Genomic DNA, 18,910 nt, shown 5'->3' with positions numbered 1-18,910 from the left:
CCGCGCCCGCAAGGCGCCGCCGCGCTCGCACGGCCAGAAGGACTTCGCCCCCGACGGCTCCGAGGAGCAGGCGGAGAAGCTGCGGCGGTGCCGGGAGGAGCAATGGCAGCTGCTCTCCGAGGAGCGCGTGGAGCGGCTGTGAGTGGCCCGGCGGCGCCGTCCAGGCGCGCCGGCGTGGCCCGGCGGCTGGGGACAGCGGGGTCGCCCTCGGCCGCCAAGCGCCCCGTGAGGAGGCGGGGACGTGGAGCCGGTGCCCCTCCGGGCTGCTTTGCTGTTGGAGGTCGAACACCTGCTGTTAAGGGAGCTGGTGTTGTTAAGAGAATCGAGCCGTGATTAATAGCAGATAACAGCTAGCGCAGCGAGTTCCCTCCCTCACGCACGCTCGCTTGCTCGTAGCTCCCCAGCTGGAGCAACGGCGCAGCGCTGGAGCAGAGGGTTGGGAAGCTGGTGGTCTCTGAGGAGGGGTTCAGGAAGCCCCCCAAAGGGTCCTGGCTGTTCTCGGGTGCGTACGTAGTCCTTTATGTCTGCACACAGCAGCTACTGCCCTCTTGGATGCGGTTCAAGTCATACAGCCCTTGTTGATGCTCGTGTGTGCGTGTGGCCTTGTACAGGTTTGCTTGACTCCCGCTGCGCCAGGTTTATCAGCTCTGGCGGATCCAACAGCACTGCCAGKCTCTGGAAGTTATCAGGTCCTGGGGGACTTTCACACGCTACCTCAGCACACGCTTTTCCTCTGTTTGGTCTGCTTTTTTTTTTTTTTTTTTCTGGTGGCTGGTTTCTCCATCCGCACTAGTCAGTAGTGGTAAACATTGGCACAAACTCACACTGCAGAGGCCTTTAGGATGTTGCTTTGAGGATGGGGACCTCCAGGAGACAGGCAGGACAGACAGGCTGGACTGCCACCTTCCTCTGGTCACAAGCGGATTTGTTTGAGTGCATCCATAACCGCATGTTTGGGGCAGCAGTGGAAACTGTGGTACTGACCAAGGATTCAGAGCAAATCCATGGCAGACCCCACAGGTCTTATCTCCTGTTTCCTTGACCCAGCCACCAAAAATGCACATCTGCATTCTTGCAAAGTCACCCTACGTTTCCTCTCTGCTGGTAAATTCTCCCTACTTAGCACTTTGCTTTGCGGGTGGGATGCAGCAATTTGAGACTCTGTCCTGGGAGCATCTGAACAATCTTGTATGATATAGCATGGATCAGTCAGGGCCACACACCTCCAGCAGGGCTCTGTGTCTGTGGGCAGGTGTTTGTGGTGCTGGTTTAAGACACTGTTAACTAGTTGGCGATAATAAAATCTTCAGCTAATACTGCTAGATCCGGAGGACGAGGTCTTTCTGAGGCCTTACTCTGTAAAAACGCCAGCTGGAAGTTTGCTGCCTTTTGACACCTTCCTGAGCTTGTTGCATTGCTACCACAGGAGATGGTTGTGTTACATCTGCTGGTAATAACAAGCTAATCTTTAACCTTCTCAGGGGCAACCTGGTGAAAGCTGAGTGGAAGCCGGGACAGGGCATTGTGGAGCTGCAGTCCCCTGCGGTGAGTCTGGTGCAGAATGTCCTCAATACCATCGTCTCCTGCTGGTGATTGCAGACTCCTTAATCTGCCTCTCAAATGAGGGAGAGCCTGGCTGTCAGCAGAGAACGTCCAAAGCCCATCAGGGATTTGTGCTTTTGTTCCAGGGGAAGTTCTGGCACACCATGGGGTTCACAGAGCATGGCAAACAGTGTCTGCTGCCCGAGGAAGCTCTCTATCTGCTGGAGTGTGTAAGTAGGATGCCTGTGCATGGATGGGGGCCTTGGGTCCTTCCTGAATAACTGAAGGAACTGTGGTAGCTGAACACTTTTAGACTGAAGTCTGGAATCGCTTGATGCACGTTGGTCACTCCAGCAGTTTGAGCAGCTGATAAACACCTGGTTCCCAAGGGGTTGTCTCTCTTAGCCTGGTAGCTGATGGAGCTGTTTCTCTGCAGGCCATGGGTTCATATGTAGTACTCCAAAGTGCTCTGTGCCGTTGACACTGGATGTCAGTTGGATCTGTGGCCACTTTATCCAGCTGGTATCAAGTTGAACCCACTCCTATGTCAACATGACAACAGAGTCTAGGAGGGTGTTTGGATGATATGGATTTTTGTTACAATAACAGTAGAAAGTCAGCACTTCTATCAGACTGAAGGAAGTGTAAGGAACGTACTTACCAAGTTTCCTGCTGAGATTTCTCTCCTTGCCTGCTGAGGGTGATAAAACACAGGTATTTATATATCAGTTACTGCTTTATCCAGATCTGTGTGTCAGGGCTTGGACTTCCACAATCCAGGAAAACCCAGTGTTCTGGAAATTTCTGGAAACCAGATCAAACCAGTATCTTCCCCTCCCTTGCAGGGGTTAATTGGAAAAGATTTGACACTGAGAAAGTTTTTTCTTCAGATATGGTATACTGGTAATTAGGATATATGAGACTGGTCAGTGCCTGCTCTGTTATAAGTTGATTTTCCCCCTTATCCAACATATTTTACATATTCTGCAGTAACAAGGTTCACAAGTTCATTAGCACTGTGTTTTTCTGTACTTCTCTAAGAAGCTGACAGGACTTAGTAAAGCTGATGTGGCTGAGAGGGGAATGAGACCAAGTTGCTCTTCAGTGTTCCTCTGCTTGGAAAAATGCTAGTTAGGGCTGGAGTTGGTTTTTTTGGCTGTGGAGTGATTTATGGCTCTTCACGGACAGCTGTCATCAGCTGAATAGGTGCACCAAACTAAAGGGGAGCTTGTTTTCCCTTAGCAAAACTTAATCAGATTACCGGCAGCTGATGCCTTCCCCTGAGTCCTCCTTGCAAAGGCAGGGCTTTTTGCCTCTGGTAATTTGGCAAACAATAGATCATAAACAAATTGACTTGAAAGTAAAATTGTTTAGTCAGTTGCTGAGTACAGAATCACTCCCCAGAAGCAGAAAAGATCAGTTAGATGCCTTTGGCCTATCCCATGGGAGAGGTGTGGTTCCTAGTGCTTTGTTTTTTTGTGTGTGTTTTATGAGTAAACACATACTAAAAAAAGAAAAAGGAAAGAGAGGCGTAGCCTAAAACTGCCTCCTGGAGGTTAGCTGGTATCGCCTGGGGGGAACTGGCCCTGGGATCACTGGTGCTGCAGTAAGGGCTTCTGAGGAGCCAGCCTAAACGCTGTCATCAGTTCTGTTGTTCCAGCTCTCAGGTGTGCTGGTCCTAAATTTTTCTGTAGCTGTGCTGCGTCCTGAATCACAGAAATCATCAAAGTTCAAGAAAGTGATCTCTCAAAGCAATGATTATTTTAACAGTTGAGCATTAAGCTCCTGGCTGCATCATCCAAACAGATCTAGTGGTACAGCTGAGGGGGCAGCGGCGATGCAGGAGCTAAGAGCTGTGGGTGGGAACTTTTTCATGGCTTTGCTGCTAAAGCTAGGGTGTCAGGGTGAACACTTTTTACCTGGCTTTTCTGCTAAAACCACAGTATCAGGGAACTGTGCACGTGAGGGGGACTGTAGGCTTGTGGTTAGGCATGGATATCACGTGCTGATACCAGCTGTCAGGACCAGGGGGAAGGGACTGGGGTTAGCTTGCACAGACTGGTTCCCTGCGATTCCCTAAACACCAAGTTTCTGCCCTTCAGGGCTCTGTTCAGCTCTTTTACAGAGATCTGCCCTTGTCAATCCAGGAAGCCTATGAGATCCTGCTGTCCCAGGAGGCAATGAGCCTGCCACATTACCAGGTGTGTTGGGAGCTCCAGCTGCTGCGGGAGGGTGAAGGCCCAGCCACTGCCTCCTGCCCTGTTCCAGGGGCTGAGGGCAGGGTAGGACAGTTAGGGAGGGAAGGAGAGTCATTCCGAGTCTTTCTTGGTAACCTTCTTTTGTATGATCAGTTCCTGTTTCCTCACCTTTGTTTTTGGGCCCTAACCCTAGGGATTTCTCCTCTGCTGGTGCCACGCCATGTTTACCCAGTTGCAGCAGCAGTGCTAAAGTAAACTGTTTAGTTTAGGGTAGTCATTTAACCTTCTTGCTTTTCTTTGCTCTAAGGTGTTCAGCCACTTGAAGCAACTGGGTTATGTTGTACTGAGATTCAACCCCAGGTAACTGGCTTTTCCTTTCCATGCTGCTTTCTCCTTTCTGAAGATCCTCAGCAGCTCTGTGTCCGCTGTATGGTCCCAACTGAAGGGCAGAGAAGGGAACTGAGGAAACCTTGCATTTCACCTTTTGGGAGGATTAAAGGCTAAAAGTGGCCCTCCACCCTTCCTTGTTACTCCATCTTGAGGAGATGATCGTGAACATGAAATGGGGCATAACTTGAGGACCATCCTGGTCCTGCTTGTGGATTTTCTGTGCCTGGAAAAAAGTTTTTTGCTGCTGTACTCTGGGGGCTGAACAGAAGGGTAGCTTTGGCACCCCATCCTGCCCTCAGCCCCTGTGTCGGTGTCTCCCTGCAGCACTGTCCTGTCTCCCTACGAGAGGCAGCTGAACCTGGAGAGTCATTGCCAGAGCTCTGGGAAACACCATCGCAAAAGGAGGAGGAGTTCCAGCCCTCGGTAAGGATGCATCCCCTGATGTGCTCTCATAGACTAACCCTTTGCCTTGCCTGCCTAGAAACTTTGCCCTGTGCCACTTGTGTTTCAAAGCAGGAGACAAATACAACCCCAGTCTCAGCCATTTGCCCCCTGCAAGCRGTCTGGAGTTCTGGAGCTGAAATCTGGCCATCCCACATGATGTCATGTAGCTGAAAGACTCCTGGAGGCATTATCCAGGTGGTCAGAGGGGCAGGATCAATTCATAGCACAGCTCCTGTGATGAAGAACCTCTTTCTGCCCATGCTCCCAAAGCCTTCTTCCTGCCCCTAGCCCAGTGCCCTTCCTGAACTCTTTGCAGGTCAGCCCTTTGGTCACATCTGTACTTCACATGGGGCTAACGGGGGCGAGCTGCCCTTGTGCTTCCCATCTGCAGTGATGAGATGCCAAAATATAAGGGGAGAGAGGTCAGTGCAGAAGAAACACATGGCAGATGTCTTCTCTTGCCCTTTTTTTAGAGGGAGTGCAGACACTGCAGTGCCCATCCTTCTGTTGTCCACCCCGTGCTAGGACTGTACTGCGGAGAGCATARTGGGGTCCTGGTCCCTGCACACAGCCTCTAGAAGCTGCCAAAATGCAAATAGGTGCTGACATAACTATTAATTTTGCTAATAATTATGACAGTTTCCAGTAGGTGGCATCGCCCTTTAAGAAAGAGGGAGGGAGAGACTGAACTGCAAGTCTCCTTCTGTTACCAAGTAAGTTGGTGCCCAAGAAATCAGGGTGGAGTTTTAGGAGCTGGGAGATAAAACTGCTGGTTTAAGAACTGTCCTGTCTTTTCTGGGAGCCAGGGACTGGAACTCGCACCAGTATGCGATGCTGGCAGGGTAGTTTCTGCCTAGTCTCTGCTGGTACCTGAGGCCTGTCCCGTTTGGCTGGTGTCTGTCATGTTCACATGGAGGCACTCAGGGCTGTGTGAAGGCTGCAGGGCCGACTGGGAGCATTATGGCAGGACTGTACAGAAGTTGAGACTGGGAATTTCCTGGGTGTTGAAGCCAAGCCTCGTGCAGGGCTGCTGAGAGGTTTGTACTGCCTTTGGCACACTCTGCTCGTCTTTGGCCTGCTTTGTTCCTTTCTTGTTTTGTCACACAAGCAAACATCCTCCTGGCAGCTGAGATGCTGTTGTCAGGGTTTGCAGAGACACCTGTGTGGGGGCTTCTGCCACCCTTCCCATCCTTCCTTCAGGCTCGGCAGACTCCATCCTTCCTGTTACCAGGGAGGAGGCAGGATTCAAAGGGAGTAAAATCCCACCCTGAACCTCTCCCTCCCTTTTATGCTGCTGCCTCTTTGTTTAGGTCACATGAGAAGAAACATAAAGTATCTGAGGGCCTTCCAGAAGCTGAAGGGACCTCCGAAAAGGCTGATGATGGCTGTGGAGACTCCGGCTGCCTCCTCGTGGATGAGACCCCTTTGTTAGAGCAGCCAAAGGAGTCAGATGGTGGCAGTGGAGGGGGAGAGTCAGCCTCAGTTCCTCCTGATACAGGAGAAGAAAAGGCTTCTCCCAGCCCCTCCAGGAGTCAGGCTGGAGACCACAGGGAGAGCAGCCCTGGCACCCGCACGCCCCGCTGGGATTTTACCACCATTGTCTTGCCGAACCTGGCCCCAGACCAGCCGTGCACACGTCTCCCCTCACCTGACAAGGGGCTCCTGCCGGAGAACGTGCCGGGGAGGGAAGTTGATGCTGCTTGCTGGTGCAGACGCATCAATCAGAAGCGGGAGAAGCTGTCGCGGAAGGAGAGGGAGCAGCTGGAGAGGGAGAGCAGGTACAAGAGCAGTGTCAATGCAGACAGGGAGGTGAGGCGCTGCTCCAACTGGCAGGAGTACAAAGCCCTCCTGAAGCAGAGGAGCCAGCAGAAAGTTTGGAAACGACCGCCACATCTCTGGGACCAAGCTGTCACCCCACTTCTGCGGCCGGATGAAGCCACCTCATCAGGTACTGGCTCTGGGAGGAAGGAATGTGGCAAGGACACGCCACTCCCTGAAATGGCACTACAGACTGGCAGTGGACAGAAAGGTTGCCTTTGACAGCAGCAAAAGGGGTGATGTGGAGATGCTGAACATCAGTTTAGGGGAGAGTTTCTTAAGCAGGAAAAGTCTCATTAGAAGGCCTGGGCAAACCAAGAACAGAGGAGCCCAGGCACGGACGGGGGAGAGGGAAGAAGGCTTGTCCTGTTGCCTTTGCATTTTTTTTCTATAGCCCATTCAAGTGCCAGGATAAACAGGGCTTTGGGAGGTCTTCTAATCTGTTCCCCATGTCATGCTATATTGCAGTCCTTCTTGCTAGGCTGTTAGGCATGTGAAATCAAGGCAGGCAAGATGCAAAGCAACTGCAGGGCTTTCTGGGCTGCGTGTTGGGAGGAGATGAGGAAACTGAGGTCTTTGAAGTAGCCAGTGGTGACTGTGGTGCTGCCAGCCATTGTCGGAGGAGGAAGACTTGTGGGTGGTGGTGGAGTGCTTGGAGCGCCCTGGGAGAGAAATACTTGGTCTCATCCTTTCCTGTTCCTTCTCCCTCCAGCTGCTGTCCTCCAGCAGATCAGTGTGCTGCAGCCCTCCCACATCCTGGATGGAGCCTCCCGGTTAGTATCCTGCCAGCCAGCTCATAGCTGTTACGGAGAGGGGGCGTCTTGTGATGGTCCCTGCTTGTGAGGTCTGCAAGATGCTCTCAGCAGCAGCGTGGGAGCTGCCTTGTGTCCAGGATGCCAAGAGAATCCAGTGCTCTGCTCCATGGCCCTCTCACATCTTTAGCAAAGGGCTGGTATTTCCATGAAGCACTGGGTCAGGGAGCCAAGGCATTCCAGGCTGACTGTAACTTTGGGGGTTGCTCTCTTCTCCTGATGTCCCCTGTCTGCACACTGGCCAGGGAATCTTGTTTCCAAATCCAGAGGTTTGGTTGTGTTTCACCTCTGCCTCACCCCTGAAATGTGCTGCCATCCCTGCTGCGGCAGTGCTTCGCTCCTGTATCTTTTGTTTGTGGTACGTTTTGCAAGGAGAGAGAGGGCATGGCAGATGTGGGGAAGGAGTTTGGTCTGGTCTGACATGAGGATGTGGGGGAAGGTCTGGGAAGTAATTAGAACAGTTACAGGGTCAGTCATTTGTCTGGGGAGTGAAACTTTTTAGAAGGCCCAGACTAGACAGGCTTCAAGAGCTTTTGCTCCCTCCTGCCTCTGCTGTATCTATACCCCATGACATCAATCCCATAAGCACGCAGATGTGTTCTCTCTCCTGCAGGCTGCAGAAGGACACAGAGGGCATGACRATAGACTTCAATGTGTATCAAGCAGATGCTGTGGCCAAGTTTAAGAAGACGAACCCTGGAAAGCCATATGTCAGGATGTGTGTACGGAGGTATCCGTGGCGTGTTATGATTTCTGTTGAAATAACCCCTTTGCTGTTGTGGAAATGAAGTCCCAATGGTCTGTAAATGACCCAGGATCTTGTAGGCTTTACAGATCATCAGAGTGCCTGCCTTTAGGGTGGTCCTGCCCAGATGTTTCCTTTGCTTTCTGTTCCTCCTTTGTTGGAGTCTGGCTGACGATTCCCCCAGCCCTAGCACTCAGCCCACGCTGTTTGGTCATCTGGTTGCTGCTCATGTGGGTATTACTGGAGTCAGGAGCAAGAAGCAGCCACAGCTGTATTTATGCAATGCCTGTGAAACTCACACAGAGCCTGGTTTTGCAGAGAGCCGTATGGTATGTGAATCCTCAGCTGGTGCAGATCCCTGTGGATTTATGCAGAGATGTACCTGCCTAGAGGTGACTACAGGCTCAGGGCCATGGGTTTAGTATTTTGATTTTTGTCAGATGTAATTTTGGCTGAGGCAGAAACAGAGGGCAGGTATCTGCTTTCTTGCCAGATCCAGAATCTGATACTTAAATTCCATAGGCAGGTGCAAAGTTCAGTTTCTGCCTTTTCTAATTTTGATATACTAAAACTGCCTCTTCTCAACTCTTTGCAACTTCAGTAGAGACAGAGGAAGGAAGGTGGTAACGCAGTTTTACAAAGGTCTGTGTTAGGAGTGAGTGGGATGATTCTTACTACACAAGTATTTCCATTTAAGAGTGAGCAGACTCTGTAGAATTAAAAGGAGGTGAGATGTTGATCCCAGCAACCTAAAGATCTTCCTAGCACAAAAGTATTTAGATTGTATTGGATTGGCAACTTGCCAATAGCCCTGTGAGCCGCATCTAATAGGCGCAGCATGGAGCAGCATACGATTGCCCTTGTTTTCGGCAAAGGATTTGACAGCTCCTGGTTCCTGGCATGCAGCGTGCTCTCTCGCTGCTGGCAGCCTTCTGCTTTGATTGAGAAGTGCGTGGAGGGTCACTACCAGCTCATGAGACCAGAAGGTGACCACTGTGATCACTGATTTTCAGGGATGCCCAGCTGGGTGAAGTTTGAGGGCAGCCTGGCTCATTGCTGTGAATTGTCTAGCTTTTGTTCTGTCTCCGATAATCGAAACGTCCCAGGACACCTGGGTTTATGTATTCTTCTGTGCTTTGAGAACTATTTTTCCCTCTACAGCTTTGATGAGCAGATTCCATCCCTCCGAGCTTTGAAGCAGGTCACGTATCAGAGTGGGGATGTCCCGGTGGTCTTTGCACTGGTGGACCATGGAGAAATTGCCTTTTATTCGCTAAAGGAATTCAAGCTGCCAGTTGATGTTAATCACTGAAGTTGCTGTCGTGTGCAGAAGTGATGTGGGATGAAGGGGAGAGCTGTATTCAGGATTTGCTTTCTTGATTAATGGAGTATTATGGAAAATAGAGCCCGTGATAACCAACTTGGTAGTTGACCACTGCAACTGRCCTCACTCAACCAGGAGGTGGCTCGTCCATAAAAGCAAATTTACTGCAACCAAGCAGTGTGTACAGCTTAGCTGGGCGTTTCTGGACTGGAATACACACTGCTTTGTCCTTGAAGCCACTGGTTCTCCAGCTTTCTGATCTCATGGACCACTAGCCTTTCTTTGACTGGATCTGTCATCTCTGGCTGTTCTGTGGACCATTAGAAAACACTTTGCTGGTGACAGTCTTTCTCATATGTTAAGAACCACTRTGCTAGGCCAGTCTGAACGGTTGGAGAATCACTGAGGTCAGCTGGGGCAGAATAAGCTGATCAGATCAGTGGTGGTATCCTGAGCCTCTGTCATTCAGCTGCACCAACAAACATCGGATCAGATTCTGATGTGAAAAAGTCACAGCCATAAAACTCAGCCACAGGAATCAAGTTTCTGGATACTTGAGAGCAGGAAACTCTGGGCTTTGTGCACTGTTTTATCAACCAGAGGTCACAGAAAGCTCCAGAGCATTGCAGATGACACCCCAGCTTTGTACTGTAATGGCTGTCCTGAGATGTTTTGGCCACACAGYGTTATATCATATTAAAATGATGCCATTATATCAGCACACTGTGTCTGATTCTCTCACCAGGGCCGTACTGCATCCCTCTGTTTCATCTGTTGACATCCCTTTTCCTGGCTGTAGTTCCTTGTCTTTTCTTTTGCAAGTGAGAGATCCTTCAGCAAAAAAAGAAGCTACGGATTTCTCATGAGCCTTCCAGTCCTGTGGCTGTTGTGCTCCAAACTGAGGATCAGTATCCCATCATTGCTTTCCAGGCCCTACCATGGGAGCCTTCTGCCAGGATTTCCAGGTACCAAATCTGCTTTAGCCTCTATGCAAAATTGCCAGTGAGGGGTGCCAGAAAGCCTGCTCAGTGGATAGAAGGATGCTGAGCAGGGCTGTGTTCAGTATCTAGCTTTCTTCAGAAATGTAATACCAGTTGTTTTAGATGCATTTTATTTGATAATTAATGTTTTGAGTTTCTTTTGGGGGTGGGGAAGATGCAAAGGCTAAAGAATAAAAAGCCTTTTCCAACAATGCAAGCTCCTGAGTGTTAATTTCCCCAGAAACGTTAATAAGTTATACAGAGAGATGCTCTGGGGAGGCTGTCTGGACCCCAGTAGCACTRGCTGCTGAATGCCTGCTCTTGGTCATACGACTAGGTGGCTACATAACCCCTTTCCTACACCAGTTTGTTTGCATCGGGTCTTGCCGTCAGCCATGCCTTAGCTCYCTCGGAGGGCGGTGTGAGTCAGAGCCAGGAGGAGCCTGTACCTCCGCATACAGTTCCTGTCAGCACACGACACCTTGCCGTCTTCCTGGTGCGTGGTCAGAAGTATCGTAGCCCAAGGTGGAAGCGATCTGCTGCAAGYGCTTTGCCGATTCCTGTTTCATGCACACACCTGTATTATCAGATGCTGGAAGTCAGCAGGGCTCCACTGAACTGAGGGTCTAACCCAACAGCTCCTCTGACACGCACCCTCCCTTTCCTCTTCCTCCCCCCAAGGAGGCTGTGTTTTCACTCTGACAGTCCTCTTCAAAAGCCAGGGTTGTCGGCAGTTCTGCTCTCCCAGACTGTTTTGCAGATTAAAGGCAGTGGGAGGTGAGTTTCTAAGAACAGGCATAGCCAGAAGAGCTCCAGTCCGGCCTACGGGGCTCACGTTTGTCCTGGAATTAGGTCAAACGCGCTCCTGTTGATTTCAATCAGAGTCTTGTCTGCTTATGCCAAGGTGGAACTGTATTGATGAACAAGAGCCACCCAGTGAGTTTCGCTAGGGCAGAGACTCCCTGATTCAGCACAAAACAATTACAATTTAATAACCACTGCGGGGAGGATTGGGAAACTGTGGCTGCCTGGCTCAGCACCACACCATGACAGTGCCTTTACCAGGATGGGACTGTGATGCAGGCTGATACCGCTGCTTTGTTTTGGCCTACGATGTAGAACAGCTGGATGTTGCAAGAAGATGAGAGAAAGGAGTCTTTTAATTTAATAATTTCACCTTTGAAGCTTGGCTGAAACACTGACCATTACTGAAAACTTGTCTGAGGTAACATCAAGCTTCGCATTGAGGCGGAGATGCTGTGGTGCCATTGCACTGCCACGTAACTACAGGTTCCTAGCCCGGGTCTTGTTCCCCTGCAGCGGGACCCGGGCTCCTGGCAGCGGAGCTGTGTAACGCGGTACGGCAGCGGCGGGGCTCTCTCCAGCTGAGGGTTCAACTTTCTGTGAAGTCTTTCAGCCTCTTTTTCGCAACCGCTGACGGATGGGCCCCTTTTCTCGGCGCTGCGGGGGTCCCTGCCGCTGGCGGCGCTGACGAGCGGCCCGGAGGGGGCCTGGCACGGCCGGGAAGCGGCTCTGCGGGCCGTCCCCGCGCGTCCGCGGCGCCCCGAGGCGGCCGCTCGGCATGAATGGCGTGACGCGCGGCTGCCTATAGGGTGGCGGCCGCAGCGGCCGCGTCCTGATTGGCTCCGAAAGAGCGGAGAGCTGAATTATTCAAGAGCGCGCCGGAGAGGCGGGGCCGGATGAATGAGAGAGGAAGCCCCGCCCCGGGCGGTGGTTTGCATGCGGGGCCCCGCCCCAGGCTTTTATTTGCATGCGGGGCCCCGCCCCGCCGCACCCCTCCCGGAGGTGCCCAGGGAGGGAGGCCGGCGCCGCCGCCGCGCAGGCGAGGGGCAGCGGCAGCGGGCGCGGAGCGGAGCGAGGCCGGGGCGGCCCGGCTCCAGGCCCCGCAGGTGAGCGCGGCCTGGCGGGGCCCCGCGGCGGGCGCCGCCCGGGCTCCGGGGCGGGGGGAGGTGCCGGGCCGGGCCGTGCCCGGCGGGGGCCCTCCCAGTGGGTCCGCGTCCGCGGGGGCCGGGGCGAGCAGCCGGCGCCGGTGCCCCCCTCGGCGGCGTTCGCTCCCGGAGCCTCCGGGCAGGTGCTCGCCGCTCCCCCGTYCCCCCTCTGCCGCGGAGCCCGGGCCCTCCTCCGGCGGGGCGGCCGGGGGCCGGCACCGGCCCGGCTGCGTAGGAGCCCTCGGCCGTGGTGCCCGTGTCCCAGCGCAGCCGGCTCTGGCTCGCCCGTAACGCGTGGGGTGTTTTTTTCCCCCCCCTTTTTTTTTTTTTTCCTTTTTTTTGACGGAGTTGGATTTCGGGCGCTCGCCGCGGACGGGGCGCGCGGTGCTGCCGGGCAGCTCCTACATCCTGGGATTTTTCGCCCCGGCGGCGGCCGCTGCGGCTCTGCCGCTTCCCAACTTCCTGCGGCGGCGCTCGGTGCGAGCGGGGCCGCCGGGGGCAGCGCGGCCCGGGCCGGGGGGGCTCGGAGCTCCCCGCCTCCGGGCAGAAGGGCTTGGGAGCTGCTGTGCGCCCTTTTGGGGCACTCCGTCCGCTTTTTGTTTTTTTTTCCTTCTTCCTCTCCTCTCCTCTCCATCCGATGCCGAGCACATGGCGCTCCTTTTCTTTTCCCTTTCCCCAAACCTGCAAGAGCGGGATGGACGGGGGGCGCGGTGCTTCTCGCGGGGCCAGCGAGGAGGTGAAGCGGGAAGGCGAAGCGCCTCGCTGGGGCTTTGTCTCGGGTTACCCGCGGTCGCGGCGGGAGCGAACCGCTTAGCGACCCCTCGGCTCCTGGCGGCGAGGCCTCGGCGGGGCGGCGGAGGGCGTTTTGCGTGTTGGTATTTAATGTTGTTAATGGGGCTGTTGAAGTAACTTAAGGGACTGTTGCTGCAGCGTGGTGGCCCGAAGCTTTGCGCTCATGCGGGGACAGAGATAAGAGGGGAGGAGAGCTTCACCGAGATAATAAAATTAGAAGCCGCCCATTGTAATCTGTTACTTGACTGGCAACGCTACTCTTCGTAGTCATCTGAGAGCACTCCAGTCAACTGGAATATCTTGCTTTACCAAGTCCCAGGTGAAGCTGTATGCCCAAAGCAGGCTGCCTGCTGATTTTACCTTTGATTYGGGAAGCTGGTGCTCCTGGCCAGCAGGATGCAAAGCGGTGGTGCGTCGTGGCCAAGGCTTCTCCRGGCATCTTGGCGCGTTGCTCGCAAAGCGGCCCGGCCCATGGAGGGGGCAAAGACGGTCTGCGCGAGTAGTGAGCACTCGCTAACCCTGCTCAGTGCTGCTCGTTGAGCTCCTCTAGATGTAACTACTCAAGGGAATCTGTTTAGTTTCTGGTATTGAAGAGGAGGAAGAGTTCTTGAACATCTTCGTAGGATGGTGTTGAGGAGCATCTTTTCTATTTGGTCTTGTACAAATTGCATCTGCTGTAGCTACTGACTGAAGAAAATTACTGGAGGAGTTAAACCGGTTGAGATAATCCTGTATCTTCCAGGTGCTTTCTGGTATAATAATTTGATTATTATCTGGGAATTGCTTGTGGGACAGATATTTTGTCAGTCAGGAAAAAACGTCTTGAGAAATGTCAAAGGGTAACAGGATTTAAACTTAAATGAGTAATGCAGTTACTACACCCCAGTAAGAGGATGCCGTACTGCTAGTAGTCTGATCTGTCTTTACRATACTTTATCCAGGGAGGGACTGGCGATAGTTGGAAGTTCAGTCTCTGTGCAGAAGTTGTATGCAAACTCCAAATCTCATCTACAAGTTTCTCCTTCTTTCTCTGTGCTGCTTTAGCAAGAAAATGCTTCCATCCCCCACTATCTTTGGTGTAAAATGCTGTTCCAAAGTTATTTTCAGGATGACAAGCCATTCTTTCCCTTGAATCATGCTTCTTATTTAGAAGTCTACAAAGAGTTCTGCATCGTGTGCGATAATATTGTCCAGTGCAAAGACTTTGTTTTGCTGTAGCGTTTTGAAACTTGATGTTGTCATGCTCCCATGACAGGGAGAATACAATAGGAGTCATAATGACATGTGAGGTTTTCACAGTTAGTGAATTCCTCACAAGTGGGYAGTCGCTGGTAACTCTGAACACAAAGCTGTGGAAGTCCATGAACTTTCCTGATTGGTAGGATTGGTTCTTGATCATTTTCTAAGAATTCTTGGGGAATCTATCTTCAATCCTTAAGGGTGGCCACCTGCTCATAGTGTTGATGCAGCCTGTTCAGTTGCTCATTTACATGTCTTTCTCTCCAGATTCACAAAAATAAATCCTTTTTATGGAAGGATCTTTCAGCTGCCTCTCTGCTAGGGCCTGATTTTTGCATGCAAGATGCATCTGAGCACTGACCTGTTTTTATAAAGCTGTGAGTGATGGGATCCTACCAGTTGATCAGCAGTTATGTCATGTAAGGGAGCTTTCTGTTTGGTGTCAGTAAACTATGAGARTAATGATGTTTTTAGAAGGAACATCTTCCCAAAAGAAGCTTTATCCTGGGGGAAAGAGGAAGATATCTTACACTTCCAAGCTTTCCACATGCTGCAACTTCCTTCATTTGCTCTAGCTCTTCTGCTTGTCTTGTGCTTTCTTATTTAGTACTTGTCTTGTTAGTGTGTTACAGCTGAGCTAGGTTGTAGAAGTGAACTTTACAGTGACAGCACAGCAAGAAAATAGCTAGAGATTGCTTCACTCGTTTCAAGCTAAAAGTTCTAAAACTTGTCATTTCACAGTGAGTCAAGTCAGTTGGATCTTGTGGCTCCTGCCCTTGATAGTATTTAAATGATGCTTTGATTATCTTTTTGTGGAGAGGTCATTGGGGTTAAGGAATATCTTGTCCCTGTGTAATTGATCCAGCCACTGTTTCGTTACTGTTGACTGTGTTGGTAATGGGAACAACAGCAAACTTCCGGGTGGGGGCAGAAAGCCTGGTTCAGACAAGACCATGGTGGTGACTGTTTGTTATAGGAGTGCTAAATGCTTGTAGTTCAAACAGAGCTTGTAGATAAGACTTCTTTTATTTTAGCAGGGTTGATAAAATATGATGCAGAGGTAGAAGTCCTCCCTTGGAAGGTTCTGTAACACAGGARGGGAAGATGAGGAAGGAAAGAGTGAAAAGCAGGAGCTTAAAGCACAGGAGGCTTTGAGAGTTCTTGAGATGTTTCACAGCATTTTGGAAAGAAAGCTGCTGGAGCTTATGCCATTGAAAACCTGCTCAAATTGAATAAAGGTTACCTAGGAAGAACATAGAAGGTGTCTTGCAACTTTACTGTGCAAGCAAAATAAACTCACTTATGGATATGTTTTTGTTGTGGGAGTAATTTGGGCCAATATCCACATTTTGATACTGCCTATGTAGGAAGACTTTCTGACCTGAGCTCCTTAATTGTGTAAAACTGGCTTGTTGTGTAGGACTGTGACTTAAAGCGTTGGTTCTGTTGTAATTTTGGCTGCAACTTCCGCTGTCAGGGGAGGACATAAGCAAAAATCACAGCAAATTTCTACAGAAGGCAGTTTCCCCGCAGCCCAAGTCTGGCTGATGGAGAAAATCTAGAGTGTCTCAGCAAGCTGGGCACATGCAGCCAGGCACAAGGCCAAGTGCAAAAGTGACAAAGACAAAGCAAAACCTCTCCTGTGGGAGTGCTAACACAGAGCAGCAAGCGCAACAACTGCTGACCCTAGGAGCATTTTGCCCTCCATTGAGGATGGGTCTGTCGTGAGATGTGGCGTGTGTCCTTGCCATAAATCTCAATATCTAAAATGAACTGAGCTGAGCAAGGAAGCCAGAATGAGATCTGGTTTTGATGTTAACTGCTCCTCTGTCTGTGATTGGAAACAGGAACATCTTGCAACTTATGCTTTCCCTGCCATCCTGTATGAACACTGCTGCAGGATAATTGCTTTCTGGCTGGATCTAATTGAATGAGGCGGAGGAGGCAACTCATAATATTTGTGTAAGCATACGGCTAGCAAAGCTGCAAGAGCTAGATGTAAGAGGCACTCTGAGCCTTGTGTCCATATTCTGGATGTGAGCAAAACTGGGACTGACTCAGCCCTGGGCTACTGTTGCTTATAAACAGACTGACCTCGATACATCTTCTAAGAAGAATGTTGCACATAGTTTCTGCTGAGAGGCTGATCTTTCAAAGCATAAAGAAGTGTTTCCCTGGAAAATAAGAATATTAGCTACATGTAGACCTGGCAGGGCTTCAGAGGCTACTGCTGAATCCCACTCTGGCTACTGGTAGCCACAACTGCTACCATATGGCTGCAAATGCTGACTGGCAGATAACTGTAGAGCACATGGGATTAGAGTTTTATGTAAGACACCAAAGGTGTGTGGGAGAGAAACTGGTCTGCTAATATGTAAATGTGCATCTGGAAGATAAGATTATACAGATTGTGGAATCTTCTTGTTTTTTTTTTACTAAAATTGGAAGAGGCACTTATTGTATTAAAAAGAATTTTCTTTTATTTACAAGAGCCTTGCAAACTTGTAATAATAATTCCCCTTGGACAACTGTGCTACAGCAGATGCCTTTTGTTCCTTTTTTTCCTTCTGCCTTTGTTCAGAAATACTCTTTTTCCTTCTTGTTTCCTCCTATACCTTGATGCTTGGAAATTCCTCGGTCTGGTATGAAACCCTGCTGCAAGTCACTATGAGATGACTCTTGTAGCATGCCTTGTCTGATTGCAATGGACACATCAGCTTGCCAGGATGATGCTTCTTCATGTGAGTTACTATTTGATTCTACAAACTGCTATGCTCCTTAGCCAGTTGAGCAAGTTGTTGTGGGCTAGAGTGTGAATGCTAGATCTCTTGCATAAGCAGGTTAAAACAGCATGCTTCTAGATGCCATTAATATTTCAGGATAAAACATTCTAGCAGGGTGTTAAATATAGTGTCTCAAATCAAGCCCACTCTTTTCTTTACTTTGTTTCTAACAGTGAATTTCTCTGCTGTCCCAGGCTGAGGTGGTCTCTCTTCCAATGTCGGGAGCATAATTTTCGATGTTTCTCTGTGGATTTGCCTAGTTTAACAGGTTGGGGATATTGATTGACAGTGGAAAGGGTGCGTCTCTCTGGCACTTGGCTCTCCTTCTCTGGCTAAGGGCAAACTGTGCCTTACGCATGGGTGTGATACGCTCTCCTTGCAGAGCACAGCAGCTTGTGAGTGCTCTGTTGCTTTCACTAACAGTAAAAATAGCCTTGTGTAGAGATGTCCCGCTTCCTGTCGGGAATACCCGGTGAAAGTTTGTGATGGGAGATGATCTCATAGCTGAGCTGAAATTTCAGAATTATGTCTGAATCCTTGTAGAAGGTTGTACTTTTTCGAGTTAACTTGGCACTTTTGTTCTTTCTCTCTTTTGGGGGCCCCCTGCTATATGTGTTTCTATGCATGTTCTTCATCTCCACTTGTGCTAGCGGTGCTGTTTTGCTGTCGAGTCACTAACCCAGATGCCTCTAAGCTGCTCTGAGCCACTCATTTTCCCAGGGGTGAATTGAGAGGCTAGAGATTCTGGCTGGGGACCGAGTGACTCAGGCTTGTCTCTTGGCACTGATGTGGCCCCCTGGTCTCCCAAACCAGGAGGGCATCCTAGTCCTCTTGACTAGGAATAAAGGGGAGTGATGCAATGGAGGGGTGCAACTTCCAGCTCAGGGAGTTTCTAAAGAGACTTGTCAAAATTCGGGAAGGTGTACTGGCTACAGAGCTCCCTGTCTGTAATGCTGTGTATTTTCGTTGGTCCTTCACATCTGGAAAGGCCTTACTAGGAGCCACTTGAAAACCAGCTCAAGCTTTTGAGTAGTTGGTTGTTCTAAGTCATTAACTGAAGACCATCGTTATTGGCTAGAATACAGAGAGAGCCGCTGTGTATCATCTCTGCTACCCGATGTCTCTCCGGATGCGCTGTGAAAGCTTTCTTCCCTCAATCACCCTTCCAGCCCCACGGTTTGAGTTGAGGGCCCAAGGTGCTCTGTTCGCTTTGCAGTCGTGGCAGTCACTTGAGCCCTCCTGGTTCCTCTTCTTCCCGTTGCAACACTAGCCACCTTCCCCTGTCGCTGTGTGCATCTTCTGGCGGTGGGTTGCTAGAGGATATCTAAGCTGATTGTTCGTTGCACCGCAGAAGTTCTCGCCCCCCTGTGCACCGGTTTCAGTTGCTCATGGAGTAGTTGCTAAATAGCTATAATTTCCTGCCCAGTGAATTAAGGTCAAGAAACATTGATTGGCGTCATCCAGTAGCTGCTCCGTGAACAGCTCGGCCGTCTGTGCGGTGCAAAGCAGAGCCTCTGAAAGGCGGCCGGGGCAGGCAGGAACACTTATCCCAGGGCGAGTTGTCAGCATGCGAGTCAAACCTTTGCTCTCGTGTTGGCAGAGTTTCGCTTGCCGCTTAGCAGCGCTGCAGAGGAGGGAGGCGACGAAGGCGCTCCCGCGCTGCGCGCGCTCCGAGGCTCTAGCTGGTATCCCGGAGCGATCGCTGGGCTGCGAGTCAGGCTTGCTAGCGTGTCCTGCTCGGCTCCTGCTGGTGCAGGGAGAGATGCAAGGCGCTGTGAGCTCTACCGAGCGGCTTGTGCTTCCAGCTGTACGTTGATCCGCAGGTGCGAGATCCCCTTCCCCCTCGTTGAGCAGTGAGTTAGGCTTAATGTTTTACAAAAGCAGGTTAATAATT

At 50.9% G+C, this 18,910-nt stretch overlaps 1 protein-coding gene across 1 annotated transcript; it reads left to right on the top strand.

The window, feature by feature from the left end:
• Nucleotides 1–4: 4 nt before the first annotated feature.
• TSEN54 (tRNA splicing endonuclease subunit 54) lies at nucleotides 5–9,991 on the top strand (the record flags this gene model as incomplete). Its single annotated transcript, XM_026090575.1, has 10 exons — nucleotides 5–138; nucleotides 1,482–1,545; nucleotides 1,689–1,772; nucleotides 3,645–3,743; nucleotides 4,048–4,100; nucleotides 4,455–4,553; nucleotides 5,885–6,522; nucleotides 7,105–7,165; nucleotides 7,818–7,934; nucleotides 9,111–9,991. Coding segments are annotated over 10 exons (1,500 nt in total), but the record flags the coding sequence as incomplete, so codon positions are not given.
• Nucleotides 9,992–18,910: the final 8,919 nt, after the last annotated feature.

The sequence above is a fragment of the Apteryx rowi genome, unplaced genomic scaffold, assembly GCF_003343035.1.
Source record: "Apteryx rowi isolate R43461 unplaced genomic scaffold, aptRow1 scaffold_86, whole genome shotgun sequence".
In the NCBI taxonomy this organism is placed as follows: domain Eukaryota; kingdom Metazoa; phylum Chordata; class Aves; order Apterygiformes; family Apterygidae; genus Apteryx; species Apteryx rowi.
The sequence above is the reverse complement of the archived record's forward strand: the minus strand, read 5'-3'. Positions and strand labels throughout refer to the sequence as shown.